This window comes from Tachyglossus aculeatus, chromosome 16 (assembly GCF_015852505.1).
Source record: "Tachyglossus aculeatus isolate mTacAcu1 chromosome 16, mTacAcu1.pri, whole genome shotgun sequence".
Taxonomy (NCBI): domain Eukaryota; kingdom Metazoa; phylum Chordata; class Mammalia; order Monotremata; family Tachyglossidae; genus Tachyglossus; species Tachyglossus aculeatus.
In genome coordinates this window covers 28,827,354-28,843,983 of record NC_052081.1, presented here as the reverse complement: position 1 = coordinate 28,843,983, position 16,630 = coordinate 28,827,354, and the positions used below count along the sequence as shown (strand labels likewise).

At 39.4% G+C, this 16,630-nt stretch overlaps 1 protein-coding gene across 1 annotated transcript in view; it reads left to right on the top strand.

Moving 5' to 3' along the window:
* The window catches only part of ATRNL1 (attractin like 1), a 602,420-nt gene that overhangs the window by 121,360 nt on the left and 464,430 nt on the right, over positions 1–16,630 (top strand). Inside the window, exons 16-18 of the mRNA XM_038758614.1 lie at positions 1,776–1,989; positions 3,144–3,332; positions 12,231–12,449. Coding sequence (XP_038614542.1) covers positions 1,776–1,989; positions 3,144–3,332; positions 12,231–12,449 — 622 coding nt within the window. The remainder of the gene's footprint in view (positions 1–1,775; positions 1,990–3,143; positions 3,333–12,230; positions 12,450–16,630) is intronic.

Sequence of the window (16,630 nt, the reverse complement as noted above, 5' to 3'; positions counted from 1 at the left end):
CATTTATTCTGTATCAGACAGACAAAACATGCTATCAGCTGCCACAGAAGCACACTGAGAATTTACATGAATTTCCTTTGTCTCCCTTTTTCCCAAAATTTTAAATATCACATGGTAGAAGTCCAGATTTCTTTTTAGATGAATTGTCTGTTACAGATAGCTCACAAATGCAAACTGAGCCATTGTATTGTGTGTTCTGTCCCTTCATCTGAAATATTTAAGAAGTGCTGACATCAATTCTTAACATTAACGATTTCAAAAATATTGTAGTAGGTTATAATTTTTGCAGTATCATGAGCATCAGAGCAGTGATTTGAAAATCAGAATTTGTATCTGTAATTATTCAAACCTTAAATCTTATATTTTAGTAATTCAAAAAAATATCTTAAGCCAGGCCAGTAGTCTGTTTCGGTTGTTGCAGAGAAGGGCTAAAATGACTAGTGTAAATTAAATGGAATGCTTTAAATTGACTTGCATTAAAATTTCTTAATAACCTAGGTCCACAGCAATCAAGACAAGTTTTAGAATCATTTTCCCAGTAGATTCAAAAAATTAGTGGGGAACAAGAATATAAATACTGGACCTGAAAAAGTACTCAGTGTATTGCTTTGATTAAAACTTAAAGTGCAATGGGGTACTTTTTGCTGTAAAACGGCTAATGAAATTCATCTGCTATGTATCTGATAAAATAGTTAAGAAATTGTGAGCACTGCAATGGAGGAATTGCTGAGGTGTGGGAAGTGTTTGGAAGAAAAGAGGCATGGCCTCAAAAGATTTCCTCCATCTTTCAGATTGGGGAACACTAAAGAAGAAGCCTAGTAGTAAAAAATATCTACTGTATTTAATGTGACAAAGATATTCATTGTTTAGCAGAAAGTCCTGCACATGGTGTGGGAGAGACTACGTGGGGGAGACTGACGAAAAGTATCAGAGAGGCCACCTTCTTCAAACTCTCTGGGGTCAACTCTTTACAGTTGTACACTCTCAACAGTGCTTTGGCACTCTCTCTCTCTCTCTCCCTCTCTATTGGATCTTTTGATAGATTAGTTGAAAATGAATGGGTCCTTGCAGGCAAAATCATAATGCCTCTACTGAATATACATTTCAGGTTTTAATGTAATCGAAAATCAGTGGTGAGTTCATATATTTCCTCATGAGGTGTTTGTGCATGTGTATGATTACTTTGTTATCATAATAGTTTCACTGGGGGTACATTCATTGCTCAGTATTTCCTATTCAGTATTCAAAGAGTTTTTAACTAGGTGTCTTTGAAGGAGGGGTGGAAACCAAAGCAGAAGATGGTTTAATGTCATCGGAAGGTCAGATGCAGATTCAGGATTAGAACACAGAGTCTTAAATTCTAAATATATTACAAGAAGTGTGGCTTCATTCATTCAGTTGTATTTATTAGTGCTTACTGTGTGCAAAGTGCGGTGCTTAGTGCTAGGGACAGTTCAATATCACGGTAAACAGAAACATTCCCTGCCCACAACAAGGCTTCCCAGAGTATAACTTTCCTGGCGAGTTAGGAAAATTGCATGGTATCAAGGGATGATCTGGCAATCAAAAAATTGTCCCAGAAAGGTGGCTCCCAGACTTCAATCAGAATTATATAGTTGATTCCATATAAACCTGAAGGTGTGGAATAGGAAGTCTCTGTTGTGCTAACTGTTTTAATCCATCAGTGGGTCTCTGCATTCACCCAGAATTCATTTTTCCAGTATGGATCACAAATCTGTTCTGACCAATTGTTTGTCACCCTGTTTGTTGTGCAGAAGATATCACCATGGGTAGGTTTACGCAAGATCAACATTTCCTACTGGGGTTGGGAAGACATGTCTCCTTTCACAAATACAACCCTTCAGTGGCTTCCTGGTGAACCAAATGACTCTGGATTCTGTGCATACCTAGAAAGGGCAGAAGTGGCAGGACTAAAGGCTAATCCCTGCACATCCATGGCAAATGGTCTTGTTTGTGAAAAGCCTGTTGGTAAGTAGTTCATAAGATTGGATGGTTATCAATTGCTATCAATTATCTTGTATTACATGATTACACAAGGTTCAATTGTTGAATCATTTCCCTTTGTTTTATATTCATCAGTTATGGTATTTATTTAAGTTTAGTTAGGAAGATTAATGATGTAATCCTTTTTGATCCAATAGGTTGGTAGTATTAAAAAATATATTATGGCAGTTAACCACAGTAATACATTTGCAAGGATTGTTAAAGGGGTCTGTGTTCTATGTTAGGACTCTGTTAATGGGGCATTGTATTATGTAAGCCTATCTTTTTTCAGATCGCACTATACTTGTTTCAGTTTTAAATGTACAAATTTTAGCCAAAAATTTTCATTTTGCACACTAAAATAGAAAACAATCTCCAGACTTTCATATTCATTTTCAGACATATTTAGAAAGAAAAATTCACCCTTGTATGTAATTATGAATTGAACCTATAAAGATATTGTATTTTTGAGTTCTTGCACATTTTAGTTTGCCATTAGAGGGCAACCAAATGAGCATTTCTTTCTCATTGTTTGAAATAAAGTAAGCAAAATTCTCAGTAAGCAAGAAAAGACCTTGTAGAATATTACCTTCACAAAAATATGATATTCAAAAAATGTTCAGTTCCCGGTGATTCTTTTGGAATTGTCCTCATTGCTAGACAAGGATATTTACATAATAATAATTGTGGTATTTGTTAAGAGCTTACTGTATGCTAAAGACTCTACTAAATGCTGGGGTAGATAGAAGCAAATCGATTTGGACACAGTCCCTTTCCTGCATGGGGTTCACAGTTTTAATCCCCATTTAACAGATGAGGAAATGGAGAAGTTAAGTGACTTGCCTAAAGTAACGCAACAGGCAATTGGCAGACCCGGGATTAGAACCCAGGACTTTGTGATTCCCAGCTCCGTGCTCTATCCGCTAAGCCACTACAAATGCAGAATTGAGTTAAAAGTATTTTAAATGATTTCTCTTTGGTGTTATACTGTAAAGTTATTGTGCATTCCTGCATAAAGGAAAGTTATGGGCAAGCATATTGGAAATGAAGTATTCTTTTTAAGCTTTTTCTAAAAAGTAGTAGAGAATGTTTTCACTAAAAAATAAACATCTGTCTCTTCTTTCTTGGGTTTATTCCAGTTAGTCCAAATCAGAATGCAAGACCATGCAAGAAACCATGCTCTTTAAGAACTACCTGCTCCAACTGCACGAGCAATGGCATGGAGTGTATGTGGTGTAGCAGTACCAAACGATGTGTGGACTCCAATGCATATATAATCTCTTTTCCATATGGACAGTGCCTGGAGTGGCAAACTGCCACCTGTTCTCGTAAGTTTTCAGTGGATTAGACTTTTGTTTAATTATACCATGATTAATTTTCCCACCAGGCAGAAGCATAAACATTTGAATAGTATCCAATAAAGATAAGAGAGAAAGGTCATCGGATTCCAGCCAGCATTTTACCCCATTAATATTTGTGATCCTTGATCTGGGAAACCTTTGTAAGTTACTTCAACTCTTCAGCTAAAAATATATTCCGAATAGTATAACATCCTTTTGAGGACAAACATAATGAATAATGTGGTAAGCGTAAAAATGTGTAATTATAGATTGTGGAGGTGGATACATAGCACTTTTACTAAAAGTTTCCTTTTTAATAACGCTTAAACCGTAGGAACCCATTTAACTTAATTCCCTTTCTTCTATATGTCATTCGAATTGCATATCTTTAATTAAGACTCAGTAAATCAATACTCAACTCTGAAATCCTGAATACTGGAAGATTGTTTCAATTAAATAGCATGCTGCAATGATATTAGTCTCAGTCTTCAGTTTATATCCATTTATGCATCTTTATGGGACCAAGACGACGAGGCTATGGTTCCAGGAATCCATTACATTTTGACTACTTAAGCAAGGGTGGGCTTTTATTTACACTCAAAGGCCACTTTCAGTAAGTGTCTATGGGTTAGTATAAAGTGAGGGAGGGGTTAGGGATTTTGAACTTCTAGAAGTGCAATACTTCTACCTACGATGGTTCTGTTTTTACTCCAAGATGACCGTAGTAGATACTGTGGGTTATAGTAATACTACTACTACTACTACTATACTACTACTACTAATAATAACAATAATGGTATTTGTTAGATACTTACTATGTGGCATGTGCTATACTCAGCACTAACTTGGGTACAAGGTAATCAGGTTGCACTCACATAGGATTCGAGATGTAATTAGGAGGGAGAGCACCCATTTTACAGATGAGGAAATGTAGGCGTAGAAAAGCTAAGTGACTTGCCCAAGGTCAAACAGAGGGCAAGTGGTGGAATTTGAATTTTAGCTCAGGTCCTCTGACTTCCAGAAGTATGATTTTTCCACTAAGCCTATACTGTGTACTTCAGGGTCCCGGTGTGTGGAAAGGATTCTTCCCCTCACCAGTGATTGGAATGCAAACAAGTCTGAATCAGGCTCAAAGACTAGATACAAGCACTGGGTGGGCTAGAATGGGTTCATGGACTTTCTTTTGCTCTTTGGGTGTTAGATTATAAACTTCTGGAAGGCAATGACAGTGTCTTTTGATATTCATAGATTTTGTTAAGTCCAGATAAACAAAAAGTGTTAGGCTTTAGCAAGTTCACCGTTGAAGGGTGCCATATCAGAAGTCTATTTAGCCATTGGAGAGAAGTGTTTGGTCATCTATTTACATTTAGGCAAAGTTCTTAAATTCCTAACAGACTGCTGGCAAGCATGCAAATGGTACACCATTAGGGGGTGCAAGCATGTTGAGGACTGACAGAAGAAACACAAGGAGATATTTCTGAAGAAAAAAGATAGGAGGAGGATGGAAATGGATAGTAAAGATCAGATTAAAAGAAGAATGAAAATAGAAAGGAGTGGGGAAAAATAGGAGAGAGGGAAAGGCAATTGAGGGAATGGATGAGGGAATTGCTAAACCTTAAGGAATGGAGAAAAGATAAAGAATCTTATAAATTATGTATAGGAAAACCTAATTTTTCATATTGCATTTTGCCATTTTAGTTTTACTTGGCTGGCAAATATATTCATTTATAATTTATTTCATTTTAGATATTGTGTAGCTATGCACATTTGGCAATATGTAGCAATATGAGCAATAGGAAAGACTTAGACTTCAAAGGTTTTCATTTTATTACTCAGTTGTAGCTGTAAAATTAACATAATACCTGAACATTTGCAGTAGTTCCATATTTCCATAACTTAAAGAGAAATTTATATATAGATTAGTATTATAGTATTTTATGTAATTCACTGAAGTAATTCTTAATTCATATAGCTACATCAGCCTCACATTTGTAGCTGTGGTAGTAATGGTATTTATTAAGCATCTACCATCTGAAAAGCGCTGTACTCGTTGTATTAGATAGTGAGGTTGTAGCCAAAGTAGTGTTCAGACTTCTTCTAAACAGGCTTGGCTAAAAGGCTGGCAAAAGAATGGCAGGGAAGGACAGTACAAGGAACACCCAGGGTACTGACTAAGCCCTCCTTTCCTCTTTTCCCACTCTCTTCTGTATTACCTTGGCTTGCTCCCTTTATTTATCTCCCCCTCCCAGCCCCACAGCACTGCTGTACATATGTCTTCCCCTCTAGATTCTAAGCTGGGCAGGGATTGTGTCTGTTTATTGTTTTATTATAATAAGGATAATATTTATTAAATGCTTACTGTGTGCCTAGCATCATTCTAAGTATTGGGGTAGATTCAAGGTAATCAGGTTGTCCCACGTGGGGCTCACAGTATTGATCCCCATTTTACAGATGAAGTAACTGAGGCCCAGAGAAGTGAAGTGACTTGCCCAAAGTCACACAGCTGATAAGGGGCAGAGCCAGGATTAGAACCCACAACCTCTGACTTCCAAGCTCTTGCTCTTTCCACTAAGCTGCACTGCTTCTCTTTCTCTTTCTCCTTCTCCTTCTCCTTCTCCTTCTCCTTCTCCTTCTCCTTCTCCTTCTCCTTCTCCTTCTCCTTCTCCTTCTCCTTCTCCTTCTCCTTCTCCTTCTCCTTCTCCTTCTCCTTCTCCTTCCCTTCCCTTCCCTTCCCCTTCCCTTCCCCTTCCCCTTCCCCTTCCCCTTCTCCTCCTCTGTTGGTATCCATTCCAATTTATACTTTCCCGAGCGCATAGTACAGTGTTTTGTATACAGTAAGTGCTCATTAAATATGAATGAATGATTTTATTTGTATTAATGTCTGTCTCTTCTGGACTGTGAGCTAATTGTGGGCAGGGAATGTGTCTGTCACATTGTACTCTCCCAAGTGTGCGGTACTGTACCCTGCACACAGTAAACACTTATTTAACTGATTGACTACAAAGGGCCTAGTTTTGCCTAAACATTCTAGAAGTCACTGGGTTGTTTGGGAAGGAGTTATCTCCCCTGCTAGTAGTTGAAAGGTTCCACACAATTCTGGTGGGGGTGGGGGCTGAGTTTTCCTCATGGAAAACTCTGAAAAAACTTCAGTTTTTGCTGTGCTACCTTCCGTGAGCCATGCTAGCTTCACTTCTGCTTTATGAGCTGCTTTGGCCGAACTCCAAGGATGAAGTATTCCAGGTAGTGAGTTTATTTTATCTCTAGTTAAGCTGTAGATGTGGTAAAGAGGAGACTAGCCTGAACTCATTTGTGTTTCTTTTAGTTACATCTTTTCCACCCCTTCCCCAAAGTCTTAGGTAGTCCATGTGACCAAGTACAGAGTGACCGACTTTGTAGTCAGGCAGTGATAGATTTGTGCTTTTGCAGCATTAACCCTCAGTTGTTTTAAATATCATATGGTAAAAATCTCAGCCTTTCTATCCCTCTGTTGGTATCCATTCCAGTTTGGAATACCAATCAAATCATGACTTTTGACCATTATTCTGTGGGGGAATCTGGTTCAGAGGCCTTTGCAGAGTTAGCAGGTAGATCTTGGCCAGCATCTTTACTCTTTCCATTTGTCTAGATTGTTTAGATGATTGGATGGTTCCCATTTTTGTTATTTTTGTTAGTTTTAGTTCAGGCTTGCTGTTACACAGGTAATTGAGCCCATAAATATTTTGAGGAAAAAGCTTCTGAGTCTATTAAGCACTGGGAGAAAGTCTGAGAATTAGACACAATCCCTGGACACCCAGGAACTTTCAGTTTTAAAATAAAACAGGGGAGGCAACTGGCAATATGTGCACAAGGAGAGGTAAAAGGAAAAAAAAACCCCATACAAACATTGCAAGACAAGGGCAAGGGTAAATAGGAAACAATACTCCGGAGAGAGCAGTTGGATACTGTGGATAGAGAAGTGGAGTTTCACGCTCCGTGCAGCTCAGAGTCAGCAGTCACAGTAGTCACAGTCACAGCCTTCCCAACGTGTTCCACATTAAGAAGGCCAATTGTGGCTGCTCCTTTTCTCTGCTGTGCTGGAACAGAGCAGAGACTCGTGGTAATTTCAGATTGCATGTAGCATATAACTAATGGGTACATTTGGCCACTGTTGTAGTCCATAACTCACCAGGGTTAATGGGAACAATTTGCTCTTGCTGGTTTTTGACCAAATGTATCCACTTGCAGAGTGAAGGCCAGCCTTATTTCTGTTAAGATTATTCATCTGTCTCTGTGTTCCCTTGGGTGGTCTTGTCTCTGCTGCCCTTTCTTGGTTTTTATGCCAACAATACTTCATTCTCAAGACTGGAATATATTTTCATATAATTCAAGAATTGGCTGACTGTAGTATTTTCTAGGTTCCGGAAGGTTTTTGGCACTCAGCAGAAACCTTTTAGTGCACTGAACTACTATCTCTATCAAATTAGTCGTTTCTGTAATTTAGTTGTGATCTCTCATTCCTGTGAAGATTCCATTAAAGTGGAAAAAGTGGAAAAAGGCTCAGGACAACCAGTACCAGAGGGATTCATTCTAGGAGCAGAGAAATATATGAGATAGAGGGAACAGTAAACTTCTCACCTTTACGATTCACTCAAGCTGTGATGGAGAAATATTTATATTCTTCACCCTACAGATTACATTGCCTTATAAATAAATCATTTTTGAGCCCACTGTTTTGAAGGGAGGAACCATGTTTTCATTCTCATTAGTTCTGAGTATGGCTTATTGTCAGATAACCTTCCTTCTCTTCCTCCCTTCAAGGCCCTACTGAGAGCTCACCTCCTCCAGGAGGCCTTCCAGACTGAGCCCCTTCCTTCCTCTCCCCCTCGTCCCCCTCTCCATCCCCCCATCTTACCTCCTTCCCTTCCCCGCAGCACCTGTATATATGTATATATGTTTGTACATATTTATTACTCTATTTATTTATTTTACTTGTACATATCTATTCTATTTATTTTATTTTGTTAATATGTTTGGTTTTGTTCTCTGTCTCCCCCTTTTAGACTGTGAGCCCACTGTTGGGTAGGGACTGTGTCTATATGTTGCCAACTTGTACTTCCCAAGCGCTTAGTACAGTGCTCTGCACACAGTAAGCGCTCAATAAATACGATTGATTGATTGATTGATAACCTGAATGTTGCTTTTAAGTGGAATTTTAAAATCCTCTAGTCTGGTACCGGGTGCTTTTTAGAATTATTTGAAGCTCTTAATTGCCATATTTTTTTATTTCCCTAATTCTATAACCCTTCTTTAATTCTAGTTAAGTACTTTATGCTTTTGTTTTATAAAAGAATACCTCCAAGTATTATCTGTTTCCTAGGTAGCTCACGCTAATTATACATCCACATAGAGCAGGGCATAGAATACCCTTTGTTAAGGCAGATATAACATACCTAGTCACAAAGATGTAGGCTCAAGAAAATAAGCCACAAAGTTTGCCCAGAGCCTTTTTGGGAAAATCATTTCATGTTATTGTGTACTGACAGCTGGAAGGGAGGTAGTCATGACCACAAAAGGCTCTGTAAAAACTCTGATGTGCTAGGTCCAAATAAGGGCCTGGATCCAGCTAGACACAGATTAGGTGAGCCCGGCAGATTGCTTCAGCCTGGAAATGGCTTGGATCGAATTGGTTGATGTAACATTTGGTGGCAGCAGTGACCCAGTACAGGAGAGGAGAGAGGGAAATCCCTTTTCCTTCTTCCCCTCTACTTCTAGCAAGTGGTTTGCTGAATCCTGTAGAACTGGAAATGGAGAATTCAGGTCAATGTCCAATTTTCTTCTAATTCAATAATATGAATGAAGATAAAATGTAAGGCTTGCATCTTCCCGTTGGGCCGTTTTACAGCTTTTGTTTCAGTTTGTTAGTTTTTGACATGGAGGCCAATAATCTTTTTTTGGTAGGAAAGAAGGCACAGGAAATTGCTTAATGTAGTTCTCCTTTGAGGCAGTTATGTAATTCTTTTTTATTACATAACCCGATAGGAATTTTTCATGCCAGTTTAATATCTAATGTAAGCAGTTTTACCTGGAATTGTGTTTTCCATCTTTTCAAACTTTTCAGACATAAAATATTGAAAGCTTAAGAGTGAGAAATAAAAAATGGGTGTCCAAATGTTTAATATTTTTTAAAATTTATTATTTAAAAATTCCAATGTGAAAACGTGTACTGTATCTATTCTATTTATTTTATTTTGTTAATATGTTTTGTTTTGTTCTCTGTCTCCCCCTTCTAGACTGTGAGCCCGCTGTTGGGTAGGGACCTTCTCTATATGTTGCCGAGTTGTACTTCCCAAGCACTTAATACAGTTAGTACAGTACTCTGCACACAGTAAGCACTCAATAAATACGATTGAATGAATGAATGAATACGAAAGCCATTGTATGCATTGCTGTGAATTTAGATTGCCAATGTTACTGCAATCGTATGAAATAAGACCATTTATTTTAATAATTCAGTTGAGAACTGGAAACGAATATTTTATGGATTAAATCTGGCATATTCCATTCAGTGTTTAACCTTTCAGTTTTCAAAAATATTTAGTTCCCTTATGTATAACAGTAAACATTTAGGGTGCTTTTAATTCCTGAGACTCCAAGCATGAGTCTCAGGGTCTAGGCTTTTGATCATCCCCAAATGGAATTTGCATTATCCCCATGAAAATTGAACCATGAATGATTGGTATTCGAATAATAAATCTCCTACTTCTTTGATTACAAATAAAATAAGAATGAAAGCTTATGTTGATAGACTCACTCTCCTCTGTCTTTAAACATGTGCATGTCTCCCCTACCGTAAAAACAAAACCCCCCCAACAAAACCTTATCTGGATCCCATTACAAAGAGCACAGGCTCTGGAGTCAGAGGTCATGGGTTCAAATCCTGACTCCGCCATTTGTCAGCTGTGTGACTTTGGGCAAGTCACTTAACTTCTCTGTGCCTCAGTTACCTCATATGTAAAATGGGGATTAAGACTGTGAGCCCCCATGGGACAACCTGATCACCTTGTAATCTCCCCAGCACTTAGAACGGTGCTTTGCACATAGTGAGTGCTTAATAAAAATGCCATTCAGCTATCACCCCATTTGTTTACAGGTGGAATAAAACAACGTCTTAGGTAATGAAAATAATCAGACCAATCATTTCAAGTCGTTGTTGTTGGGTTTTTTTTCCTATCAATATATTATCAGCATCGGCAGGGTTGCCCGGATTCTATTTTTAATCCAGGTTTCAGGGCTGAAGAGGGACCCATCCCTATGGTTCGGAAATAGGACTCTTCCTTCTCCCTTCTCCACCTCCATCACCCTGGCCTCCAGTGAGAGGCTGTGTATTTTAACTACAGAGAAGGAAGAACATAAAACCAAGTTTCACACAGCTGAAAAAAATGTTTAATAGCAGAATGAACTGATATTTGGATATGAAAGAACTTACTGTCGTTAAAAACATTTAACTACTTTATTGCTGACTGATTTATATTTGTAGATGGATCATGTTTAAGTACACCTTAAAAAGAGATTTACAGTTTAATCATATTCTGAAAAAATAAATTAGTATCTAGGCCATAAGAATGGAAATAGAGGTTACTCCCCATTTCTCTTGAAATGGGTGTGTGGCTGGCCAGAATGTGAAGGGTGCTGGTTGGAATGGCAGTGTCTGGTTGGAATGGCATTGTCGTGGAAATTCCTTCCAGTCCCGTGGTGCTGGGGTTAAGATGGATAATTTAACCTCTTGATTTTTCTAGGGTGTTAGCAACTGGATAGATGGCATAGTTAGGAGTGTCAGACTGACCCAAAACTCATCTTCCATAGCTCCTTGGGAAGTCTTTTCAGATGTCAACCCAGAAAGAGCAAGAAATGGATTTCTAAGGGCAGGACCTGCCATGTTTCTTCCTTGGTGATGCCCATTGATGCCTATTCTTTCATTCATTCAATCGTATTTATTGAGTGCTTACTGTGTACAGAACACTGTATTAAGCGCTTGGGAAGTACAAATCGGCAACATATAGAGACGGCTCCTACCCAACAACGGGCTCACAGTCTAGAAGGGGGAGACAGACAACAAAACAAAACAAGTAGGTGTCAATACCATCAGAATAAATGGCATTATAGCTATATACACATCATTAATAAAACAGAGTAATAAATATTTACAAATATACACAAGTGCTGTAGGGAAGGGGGTAGGGCAGAGGGATGGAGTGGGGGTGATGGAGAGGGGAGGAGGAGGAGAGGAAAAGGGGGGGGATCTGTCTGGGAAGGGCTTCTGGAGGAGGTGAGCTTTCAGTAGGGAGGAAGAGAGCTAGTTTGGTAGATATGTGGAGGGAGGGCATTCCAGGGCTCAGTGCTCTTGGAATAGCAGATCACAATGAAACCAGCTCTCAGCCTAAAGTCAGTTTGGTTAAATACATCTTGGGGGTCGTCAACATCCCCATAGTGTAACAAATCTAAATCACCTTTTTGAGGAAAATTCGCATTACTTTATCTTGTAATTGATAACTGTGTAATTAAAATGTCAAGGACCATATTAAATTACAGATGAAATTCAATGAAATTTTTCCCAATCATGTTTACATAAAGGATAGAAAAAGAACCAGTCTGATCAGCATTTGGTATTTTTGACCTCTAATACCATTCTTTCTTCATAGCAGTTATCTTTCTGGAAATGTTACTTATTTTTGTGCAACAATAGAACCATTATTCTGGGCTGTCATAGTGAAAAATCTTCTATAAATTTAAATCATTTTCTGAACTGCTCTGAATACAAATCTGTTGTTTCCTTTGTTTGAAAAAAAAAGCACACCCAAAGGAATTTAAAATAATTTGTCTTTCTCTTACGTCCTTCTGACTTTTTAGCACAAAACTGTTCTGGATTAAGAACTTGTGGGCAGTGCTTGGAACAGCCTGGATGTGGTTGGTGCAATGATCCTACGAATACGGGAAAAGGACATTGTGTTGAAGGCTCTTCAAGGGGACCAATGAAGCTTTCTGGGATGCACACTAATGAAATGGTCCTGGACACAAGCCTTTGCCCTAAAGAGAAAAATTACGAATGGTCTTTTATCCACTGTCCAGGTAAGGTTCTTTTTTGTTTTTTAAACATTGTAAGCAAGACACCTGCACACAGTGTCAATAAATTCCACTGATTGATTATCCTGTCAAATGAAGAACACAATTTTCATTTGACTCAAATGTTGAATATGTTTAAAGATCTCTGCAAATTTGCTACATACAAAAGCAGAGGCAAGATTATAAATCAGGCCGAATGGTTTTAATTCATTCAGTCATATTTATTGAGCGCTTACTGTATGAAGAACACTGTGCTAAGCATTTGGGAAGTACAAGTCGGCAACATATAGAGATGGTCCCTACCCAACAACGGGCTCACAGTCTAGAATGGGGAGACAGACTACAAAATAAAACATGTAGACAGGTGTCAAAACTGTCAGAATAAATAGAATTATAGCTATATGCACATCATTAATAAAATAGAATAGTAAATATGTACAAGGTGTGTGTGTGTGTGTGTGTGTGTGTGTGTGTGTGAGAGAGAGAGAGAGAGAGACTGTCAATTTTACTGTCCTGATGAGGCACTGGAATAGTTTTCTAACAGTAATGTTTTTCCCCAGGGAAGCTAGCTCCCCCTTCATCACTTTGTCATCCAGTTTCTGTGGCCGTTTCTCTCCCAAGCCCCCTACCCATCTTCACCACTGGACTTCTCTTTAAACAAGGTGTTTATTTTCCCCAGTAGCTGTCAGGGTAAAACAAGGCTGTGTGGTCAGTCCACTTCTGTTCTGTGCTGGAGGTAAGCCTGGACTGGCTGGAATTTGGTACAAGGAGAAAGCCCAAAACTGTCCATTCCAGAGCAAAGGGCATTCCCTCCTTGACCAGATGGGGCTGGCTTGCAGCTCCCCTCTCTCAGATCACTCCACCCAAGTCCCCGGGCCGCATGCCAGGAGTGCCCGCCCGAGCCGTCTGGAATAGGACTGAGTCAGGCCAACACTTCAAACTTGAGGGACTGGCTCGGGAGCCACCCCAGCACAGCACAGCACCGCACCCTCATGCAGCAGCCCATCAACCACCCTCCCCCGGGTCCCATAAAATCCGTTCTCCACCCTGGTGGTGTTCTGGTTAGGAACTTCTAAAATTTCAGCACTAGTCCATTTCAACCAGTTGATGAATGTGATGAGAGGTGAAAGTCAGAATTAGAATACTTTACTGATCTTCCTAAAATGTCATTCAGAACGTGCCGCTTTTGTCTCAAGCAGTCCAATTTATGCCCAAGTGTCTCCACATTAAACTGAAAACTCCTGACCTTTGTGTTTAGACCTCTCCACCAGTTGTCTTTAGTAATATCTTCTCCTCCTGCTTACCACACTTTTTATTCTCCCCAAGGTAATATCCTAACTGCATCTCACTCCGGACTTTCTCATCTCTTATCTTTCCCCTTGTACAGAATATATTGTTCTGCATTTTTCTTTTATAACAACATTCAGTAAGTGTAAATTTACTACACTAAAAAGCACTGTAAAGTTGCAAACACACAAAATATGGTACAGCATGGTAAGGCTGGTCCAGTTCCATAAAGTTAGGGCAGTTGCATAAGCCATGAATGGTTCCATGACTGCCTAGCAATTTTCTCTTATCTCCTCCCCTCCAAACAAGGGATTCAGCTCTGTTTTTTTACCTGAGGGTCTGTTAAAAGCCTACTATAGGGGACAGGGTATAGCCTCTGGAGGCAGAAATGGGTAAAAAAGAGTCTGTCAGAGGGAAAATATTTTGTACTCGTTTTATTTTGAGGTGTCAACATTATGGGATTTGGAATTACTCCTGCTAACAAGTGTCAGATTTCCTGAAAATCTCCGTCTCCTCTTGCAGATCCACCCCTCTTTTTTTTTTCTAATGTTTTTTTTTAAGTGCTTACTGTGTTCCAGGCATTGTACTAAGCACTGTGGTAGATACATGCTAATCAAGTTGGACACAGTCCATGTCCCGTAGGGGCTCACAGTCTTACTCCCCTTTTAACAGATGTGGTAACTGATGCCCAGAGAAGTGACTTGCCCAAGGTCACACAGCAGATAAGTGACATATCTGGAATTAGAACCCAGGTCTTCGGGCTCATGGGCCTGTGCTCTTTCCACTAGGCCATTCTGCTTCTCCCTCAGCCCTGGACTCCTCATCTCAACATGATACCCTTAGCCTATCTCCTATTCTTCCCAACTGAAAGCAACTAAGAGATCCCACTTAGCCCCTTCCTCCCTCCAAATTCACCCTACTATTCATTCATTCACTAATTCAACTGTATTTATTGAGTGCTTACTGTGTGCAGAGCACTATACTAAGCACTTGGGAGAGTACAGAGCAACAATAATTAGACACATTCCCTGCCCACAAAGAACTCACAGTCTAGAGAGGCTACTACCTCTGTATCCTTCCAGGTCCTTCCGTCTACCTTCCCTATGTGACTGGGGCACCCTGCTTCCAATTCTTCTAGACTTGGAGATGAGCCCCTAGCCTTTTGATATTCAGGGGGCGGTATAAGGAAAATCCCTTTATTTATTCAAGTTCTCCAGTTAATCCTTGTAACTGACCTGTGGAGGCTGGACCCTAGGCCCTCCTTAAATAATACTATTGCTTGACATGAACTGTAACATCTCTTTTGATGTCTGTCTTCTTTAGATTGTACACGCTTTTAGGGTAGGGGTTGTGTCAATCAACTCTATTATATGATACTCTCCCTGGCAGTTACAATGCTTGCACTCAGCACCCAATAAATGCTATTGATGGGTTGACTGATCTCTCAACTAACCAGTACCACAAAAATTTGCGCAAAGATATTTGCTCTGGAAGTGAGAGGATCCTCTTTGAACATCAGTGTGGCTTCCTGCCTGTGAAAATGACATTCACAGCCGCATATGCAGAAATAAGATCCCAGAAGCAAAATATTGAGGTCTGTTATGTTTCTATTGAGCCGATTATCATATTTTGACAAGGTTTCTGTATATGGACTTTGACGGCTCTTAGGGTAAATCTGGCTGTATCAGGCTCACCCTGTCATTCCCAACAGATACTATGCTCACTTAGATTTCTGATTTCCGAACCATGTCAGTTTTGTTTACCATTTCATTTCAATGGTATGGATAGGCATAAACTGTGAACTTGCTTGGCTATTTTTGTACATATACATTATGCAGTAATGCTGATGGATGCATTCAGAAGTGACAACAAGCACATTCACATTCAATATCACACAGATGGTGTCATCTTCAGTTTGCAGCAACTATGTATAAAGATTAAGGCCGTTAGCCTTTTTGCACCTCATTTACTAAATGCTGATTACTGCACTTTGGCAAGTCAAAGATACTTGCAAATACTTGGGCTGTTGTGGAGTCAAAGACATTCAGCCTGCTGTGGTCTGTTCTGCATGAGTAGCAACATCCTCCAGTCTTTTCATCAACATTATAAAAACAGTGGTTCTCTGTCAGTTATGCCTTGATGGTCAGCGTGCCACTAAACCAGTGCTTGTTAACATTGGTCGTTTTAAGTACGTAGATGTGTTCAGGTACCAAACAGTGGGTTTTCTCAGAATGCTGTAGAGAATTGCCAAACTAATCAAGCTCTGGTGTACTTAACCATTAGCCTCAGAGTACAGGGGTTAGTCCAATAAGAGACAAAAGTCAGTATGCACCATTAAAGGATTATCACTACTTAGCACTATTTCCCTTGAACAAAGACATAAAATTTTGATTGATTCCATGTAATATTAATAAAACCTTATTGTCCCCGGCCTCAGCATCACTAGGCCTCATATTAGTTATGTGCCAAATTATCACCTGTCAAAATGAGTGATTTATAGGAAATAACTTCAAGATCATCATCCTCAGTAGTATCTATCAAGCATCTACTTTGTGCAGCGACTGTACAATGCTTTTGCAATTGTTAGGCAGTTTTGACTCTTCTGAGGAACCTAAGTACTTGGGTTATTCCATGATAGTTTGGTTAGTAAATCAGAGCTTGCAGGTGCCTTGCCTGGCTCTTTCCCAATCACTGTTGAGGCAAAGCAAGGCTGGGAATGGCTCCAGTCTTGAATAACCACTTCGATTCTTTTCATACTTGAGGATCAAATGAGGGATCTGGAAGCTGGACTTGGAATCCACTTCCAAGACACCAGAAAACGTTGGTAATAATAATAATAATGATGACATTTATTAAGCGCTTACTATGTGCAAAGCGCTGTTCTAAACGCTAAGGAGGTT